This window comes from Vigna unguiculata, chromosome 3 (genome assembly GCF_004118075.2).
Source record: "Vigna unguiculata cultivar IT97K-499-35 chromosome 3, ASM411807v1, whole genome shotgun sequence".
In the NCBI taxonomy this organism is placed as follows: domain Eukaryota; kingdom Viridiplantae; phylum Streptophyta; class Magnoliopsida; order Fabales; family Fabaceae; genus Vigna; species Vigna unguiculata.
Genome location: NC_040281.1, coordinates 44,335,773 through 44,343,563, shown reverse-complemented (window position 1 = coordinate 44,343,563; position 7,791 = coordinate 44,335,773). Strand labels below are relative to the sequence as shown.

The following is a 7,791-nucleotide window of genomic DNA, read 5'->3' as shown; positions in this document are numbered from 1 at the left end:
ACTTCATGTCAACGAGGGAGCTCTTCTACCATATCCTTCTTCCTTTCAGCATCTGATTGAACGATTACTTTACTTGACAAACACTAGGCTTGATATTAGTTTTGTTGTCCAACAACTCAGCCAACTTGTTTCTTTTCCGCGTGAACCACATGTGCAGCAGGCTTTACGGATTCAGTACCTAAAACATGTTCTTGGATATGACATTTTCTATAAGTCAACACCTCTCTTCAAATTTAAGCATTTTCTATTTTCTGATTCTGATTGGGCAACATGTGTCATTACTAGACGCTCACTCTCTTTATGGATATTGTGTTTTCTTAGGCACCTCTTTGGTTGCTTAGAAAGCTAAGAAACAAACCACTGTTTTACACTATTCATTTGAGATTGAGTATCGCGTTTTGGCATCCCTGACTTCTGAACTACAATGGATTCAATACCTTCTTCAGGATTTGCATTTTTCTATTCTCACTCCATACACTACTTTTGTGACAACAATTCCCCTATTCACATTGTCAAGGATCCACTTTTCATGAGAGAACCAAACATATAAAACTTGATTGTCATATTATCCAACAAAAGCTTGTTGATGGTCTTATCCACCTTCTCCATGTTCCTTCTACAAGTCAACTTGTTGATATGTTTACTAAGTCATTGTATCTTGCTTTCCGGGTTGTTACTTCTAAATTGGACATTTACAATATTCATGTTCATCTTAAGAGGGGTTGACATAGATATAATATTTTTTATTCTATTTTATTATTATCAAATATTCTATTTTATGATGATACATAATAGATTGTCCTTTTTCTCTTATATCATGATATTTTGTACTCTATACATTGGACAAATTTCTAATAAATTCTCATTGAGTTATTTTTCATCAAACACCTCTTATAGATATTTGTGAATATTTTTTCCTTTCTCATTACTTATACATATATAACATATATATATATATATATATATATATATATATATATATATATATATATATATATATATATATATATATATATATATAAACATTTGCATTTAATACTTAGGATTTATAAAACAACAGCTACACTCAAACACGTTGATATGCTACGTTAAGAATGTTAACTTAAAAGATTTGAGTCGCTTGGAAAGAATAATTTTATCCAACTTACAATCATAGTAGTGACAAGACTTGTAGATTTGTTATGTTTGTTTTAGTAGTAAAGTTCAAATAATATATTAATGTATTACACACATGAAATATGTTTAATGACATTTTATGACGCTAAACTCTCTTTGTTAATCCATGACAAGTAGAACCCAATGTAATTTGGAGTGTTATCTAAAAAGGTATCTAGAGTTAGCTACAATAGACCACCTCAATATTGCAACAACAAAAGATTATGTATCCAACAACAATAATAATTAGTAAAAAAAAAATGCGGAACATGCCTTTAAAAGTCCTTCAATCATAATTTTCAATTATACGTTAACCAATACATATTTAACGTGTCAATATATTGAAGAATGTAGTGTATAATACCTATATTGAATAACATAATTGTTGAATAAACCCATACAATATCAATTTTGAACATAATAACAACTCCAAGAATGTGTCAATACTTATTTTTCTTTAATGTTAAGTCAAATACTACTATGAAACACACTTAAAATGTTAAATAAACTTAACAAAATTTGATTAAAAGGATTAAATCCACGTATTTTAAAAGATGAAGGACTAAATTGGTCCAAAATTTTAAAATGGACTAATTCTAAAATTTACTAAAAATTAAGAGACAAAAAACATATTTAACCCATATATATATATATATATATTTATTTATTTATTTTATAATATATTTTATATATATACATATTTATTTCACTAAATTTTCAAAAGGAGTTTACATGTTCATAATAAGCAAAAAAATCGGCAATTTCAACCTAACATGTTCATAATGAGTTGAATTTTTTTATAATCTTCTACTGTTGTTTTTATTTAATTACAATATTATTTTTCCATATAATCATAGTGATATACATCAATCTAATATTTCATTATAATAATTAAATTATTAAGAATTAAATATATAAATGTGAGTTATATAAGAATTATTTTCTATCGAAGCAAAACTTGAAGTACGTACTTAAAATAGAATAAAAACCTCTAAGACACTTGTATTATATATATGCTGTAATGGACTTGAAAAGTTGAGTGGAAGTGAACATAGCATAACAGTGTCAACAAAAGAACAAGCATGGCCATCCAATTCTTTGAAGATGGAAGAAGTAACAGAGCATTTTCTTCTTTTGGTTTGAAGTCTCCACCATCCATCGTTTTCGGTCCCCCAATATACGATGATATTTAACTGCCACTTTCAGCATTATAAACTCTAAAACAAATACCAAAGAGCAAGGACAACAACAAATGCAGTTTATGGTAGCACAATTTTAAAGTTGTTCTCCCTGATTGTTAAAAGTTTTCAGAATATTACTCTATTAGAATCAACAAGTTTTAAAGTAAGTTGTTTGTATAGATAACTATAATTGAGATTATTTAGTTATTACATATGTTTTTAAATCCAAATGGGGATATTTGAGTACGTGAAAGGATTTAAAAACTAGTTAAGAATGAATTTTATATTCAAAATTAATAAATATTTCTAAATTTTCATGTGCCATTAAAGAATGTGGTAAAAGAGATTCGTCATGGGTGAGTTTTATTTTTTTTTCTTTTTATGAAAAAGCGTAATTAAGAAAAAAATTTACAACCAAATACATATGATGACAGAAAACTACGACAGGAGAGTTAATAAACTGAAGTGAGTTTTTGTCTTTGAAATGATGAGTAAATGATATTTTAGTTTCTGAAAATAAAAACTTAAATAAATTCCTTTTTTCTTTGAAAGTTTTATTTACATTCCTTGTTCAGTTGCTGGCATGTTAGTGTTATCGGTGCATAAGAAGATTGAAGCTCAGACTCTGGAACCCTAAAATGGTACGAAAAGGAACAGTACCCGAGAATCTTAACCAAAGGGGTGTAGAAGTAATTGCAGCAGCATGTAGCAAAACTTCACCTTCACTCTACATTACGGTAGCTCCCCGCCTAGAAAATCCAACGACGGTCCCTTTAAGCAATTGGGACACAAAGAATCTCAGAAAATTATGGGAAAAAAAAATAATAAAGGGAAGGCATGCCTGCTGTCTGTGATGATGATTGAGTTGTGTGTATTACACAACAATATGAAAAACAAGAGAAGCATATGAAAAGGAAATTACTTTTTCTTTTTCTCTTCTCCCCAAAAACAGTCACTTTTGCACCCAACAAATAAATGGTGTAAAATTCTGGGGTCCAACAGAACAAGTAATGCAAATTTCTGAGACCCACAGAGGTACAAAGTCAATCATCCAAGGCATGGAACACAAACACATCCCATGAGCCATCATCATCATCATCCACTCCTTCATTCCCTTTTTGCTTTTCCTTTTTTTTTTCGTGTCTTGTGGTGTTCTTTCCAATTCTTCTAATTCCTTCTACTTTACAAATTGAACAAGGGATTGCAGGTTGCAACTGTGTGCTGCACTGCACTGCACTAATTGTCTTCTCTGGCTAGAACTACACGTTTTCTGATTCCCTTCATGCTTTGCACTGTGCCTTCTATTCTGTCACTTTTCTCCCTGTGTGGGTTGGGTTGAGTTAGCATACTATAATGACATGGGTTTTCAGTGGTTTCTCATGTGACACCATGACTTGGTAAGTTACCTTTTGGCGGTGACAAGAGAAAGAAGCCGTTTTTCTGTTTTTGGCCTTTTCTCCTCTCTCTATTTAGTTTTTCTCTTCAATTCAACGTTGAGAACACTTCGGTTATACTTTTAAAATAAAAAAGAAAAACTTTAACCACACTCTCTCTCTCTTCGAAGATTAAATTCGTTTGGGATTTAAATCTTGTGAGGAAAAAAAAAAAACAAATTAGAAACAGCATTGAGGGGGGAAGTAGATCAAGTTAAGATTTTGCAGATGGTTAATTGGTTTGTTTCCTTAGTTATGCGGGAGGAGCCCTGTTTTCAAGGATGAACTTGTGGAAAGGGTGGAACAAAACTTGCCGATAGATTTTCTTTCTCTTGACTTGACTTTGAAGTGCAGTACAACTAATTTGGTTGTTTGTTACTCAGCAAAAACGAGGGGCGTGTTTGGTTTTTTCTTCTTCTGCATCATTCTCAGTTTTCACTACTTGTGATGCTCTCATATCTTATTGTTCCTCATTAGCTTTGTGTTGTGTTGGGAGTCATTGGTAGACATGGCAGAAATTAGGCTTACCAGGATGGAGCAAGGCCAGACCAAGATTAAAAATGTTCCAATAGCGGTGACCCCAGAAGGGTTTTGGTGCTGCCCTTCCCCTGTGGTGTTTCAGAAAAGCCTCAAGGCTCAGAATCCTCTTAATAAGCCCAAACCCTCTTCACCCCCACCAAAAACCAGTGTTCAAAAAAAGCCAGTGTCTGTGCCAGTGTATGAGAGAAGAACTGGTGCAGCTGCCCCTTCAAGATTGGTGCTTTCTGATGATCAGCAATGTTCAACTGCTCCAGAAAGACCTCCTCCACCTACTTCTTCTATGGCTGCTGCAGAAAGGGGACCCAGGCCAAAGATTGAATCTTTGCCAAAGAAGGTTGCTATTGAGTTTGGTGAACCTGGAACTTGTGATATGAAAGTGATTTTGCTAGGAAAACAGGGGTTCTGTGTCAAGTTAAGTGTGCACAGGAATGTTCTGACTGAGAAGAGTAACTTCTTCTCCGAAAAACTATCTGAACAATCGGGTTTGTCTTGTCTCCAAATCGGTGACTGTGAGGATGTTGAGATATATGTTGAAACTGTTGGTCTTATGTACTGTAAGGAGATGAAGCAGCGGCTTATGAAGCAAAGTGTTTCTCGTATTCTTCGAATACTTAAGGTAATTTCCTATTATTTTTTTTGCTTTGATGATGCTTTTTTATCAACCTTGACTTGTGTTATGCTTACCCAATTCTGTTGTATAGTTGTGTTGTTTATGGGGATGAAATATGTTGTGTTGCTATTGTAATGTTGAGATTATCTCTATCAGCAGATGTTCATTTGTTCTTTTGAAATCAAATGATGGCTTACGTTCTTGATGTTCATATCCCTTATAAAGAGTATTAGTACTCCCCTCATTGATTATACTCCTCGAGTTACTTCTCTCATCAATTAGACTCCTCTCAAAATTAATGGGATTTCAAAATAAATCAATCTATTTTGTACTATTTGTAATGATGTAAAGGAGTACTGATTATTAATTGTGGACGCTGCCGTTGAGAAACGGAAACTGGTTCATTGCTAGAATAGTTTCTTATACGGCTATTTGCAGGTTTATTTTTCTTATGCACCTTGATTGTATTAACTTCATTACTTCTTTTCAACTCTGGTCTTAAAAGAGGAAGTGCTTCTTCCAGTACTCATGAATTGTGCTTTTTATGATAGATACCAGATACTCATCTACTCATTCATATATACCTCTTATGATAGATATTATACATTAGATTACTTCATTACTCATTACTGATGGCAAATCAAAAGTTGCAGCAGAAGTAAACTTTTGCTATGAATATTGTAGTGTTGTTTGTAAGTAATCCTCATGTCCATGTACCCCCAAAATGCTCGTCTCACACATTTTTGGGTATTTCTTTCAAAATTATGTGCTCGTAAAAAGTATATACATCTACCTTGTAGTACATACTTCTATACATATGTAGTTTGACATAGAAGGTCAACAGCTGCAGAGAGGAGTGTTCCATGAATGAGGACTTGGTAATGATCATGATATATCTTGGTGTCACAGGGGGTGGTTTATTTTTCTTAAAACAATCATTAGATGTCTGAGTCAATTACTTTTTATAGCAGAAAAATCATCAGATTATTAATGTTGGTCAAAATATTTTTGTCCTGTATCTGAGGTTTGCTAAGCAAAAGTTGTGGCTAAAATTCTAAAGCCACAGCACGCGGTGCCCCATCATTTCAAATTTGTCTCCTTGTTATTGTGGTAATTTTCAGTGTCTTAAGTTAAATTCAGCCTCAGTCAATAGTTTCTACATTTTTCAATTTGATTTTGTTTGAATTTCCATGAAACTCTGAATAAAGCGCGCATATCTAAGTATTGATACAGTATCCTACATCAGCATATGCTCAAATCTTTCCCGGAATGTCTCTGTAGTTGGGTTTTGAAGACAGAAAAATAAAAACTTGTGCAAAAACCTAAAAGTATGTGATATCCCTCAGGTGGCAGAATTCCTAGGCTTCAGCTCATGCATCCAATCATGTTTGGAGTTCTTGGAAGCAGTCCCTTGGGTTGGAGAAGAAGAGGAAGAAAAGGTGGTGTCAACAGTGCTACAACTCCAAGCAGAAGGAATCGGAGTGAACCCTGTACTGAAACGAGTTTCATCCGACATTTCTAATGTCCCAAAAGACACTCTTTCCCACATCATCGACCTTGTCTTGAAAAGCAACGAGGAAAGAGGGCGCCGAGAGATGAAATCCATCGTTCTGAAGCTCCTCAGGGAGAACAACAGTCTTCCAAGCTATGCACGCACAACCGACGTATGCAATGACACCATTTACAGATCATGCAGAAGGTGCTTGGACTCACTACTGGCACTGTTCAAGCAGGCTGCAGAACCCAGTGAGAACCGAGATTCTCTGGCAAAGTGCATAGCTCTGGAAGCTGATAACTTAACCTGGTTGCTTGAGATTTTAGTTGACAAACAAGCTGGTGATGAGTTTGCAGTGATGTGGGGAAAGCAACAGGAACTTGCGGTGTTACATGCGAAGCTGCCAACCGTGTTGCGGTACTATGTTAGCTGTGTTTCTGGGAGACTTTATGTTGGCATTGGGAGAGGGGAGTTGCTTCCATCGAAGGAGACACGAAGGTTGTTGTTACAGACATGGCTGCAGCCTCTGATGAATGACTACAACTGGCTGCAGCATGGATGCAGGTCGTTCGATAGGAAACTTGTGGAAGAAGGAATTGGGAGAACTATTCTGACCTTGCCTCTGGAGGATCAACAGAGCATTTTGCTCTCATGGTTGGGGAGTTTCTTGAAAACTGGTGATAGTTGTCCAAATCTTCAGAGGGCCTTTGAGGTGTGGTGGAGGAGAACTTTCATCAGGCCTTATGTGGAGAACCTAGGTAACGTTGCCGTGTCCGTGTCGGATAGTTCAATGTTGCCAAAGGAACATGAGTGAAAAACTGTTCATTAATGTCTTTCTTTCGTAATGGAGTTGCAGTTTATATTAACAAGTTTGAGGAATTGTATAAAGATATGTGTTGATTGCAGAACGTTGATTAACCTCCAGCCGCTAACGAGTCTGAGACGTGTCACGTGTCTTGCATGAGTTGCCTCTGGATTAATTCTTCCAGGAATTCAGTAATGGGTTTTTGTATAATCTCTTCAAAGAAAGTAATTGATTGGAGTTCTAGTTTTTTTTTCCCTAATTTCACTGTAATCAAATAACAAAAACGATATTTTGATTCATTTTGACATTGCATACATGTCAATTTGAAATTTCATTTTTCATTTTTTATTTACATTGGTCGTACGTGTGGTATTGGGGCCAAGAGTTTTCCTCTTTGGTAGAGAAAACATTTTTCAAAACGGTGAAAAGCAGGGCATCTCTTCCTTAATCTTGTCCAGGTCCTTCGTCTTCTCCCGGGCATTCGTGCTTTTTTTAAAAGTTGTACAAAAAGTGTTTTGCAATTCCCTACTTATATGCAAAGGGCTTACCACATGTGTGTCTAGATGGTGTGG

The 7,791-nt window shown here is 34.9% G+C and overlaps 1 protein-coding gene across 2 annotated transcripts; it reads left to right on the top strand.

The window, feature by feature from the left end:
• The first annotated feature begins 3,069 nt into the window (after nt 1-3,069).
• On the top strand, nt 3,070-7,532 carry LOC114177790 (BTB/POZ domain-containing protein At3g50780-like). Of its 2 annotated transcripts, none has more exons than XM_028063323.1 (3): nt 3,070-3,733; nt 4,276-4,925; nt 6,266-7,532. In XM_028063323.1, the coding sequence occupies exons 2-3, from the start codon at nt 4,278-4,280 to the stop codon at nt 7,226-7,228; spliced, it is 1,611 nt and encodes a 536-aa protein (XP_027919124.1). In that variant the 5' UTR covers nt 3,070-3,733; nt 4,276-4,277; the 3' UTR covers nt 7,229-7,532. The 2 variants fall into 2 exon arrangements, with proteins under 2 accessions (XP_027919124.1, XP_027919123.1); XM_028063322.1 differs by having other exon boundaries at nt 4,023-4,925.
• Nucleotides 7,533-7,791: the final 259 nt, after the last annotated feature.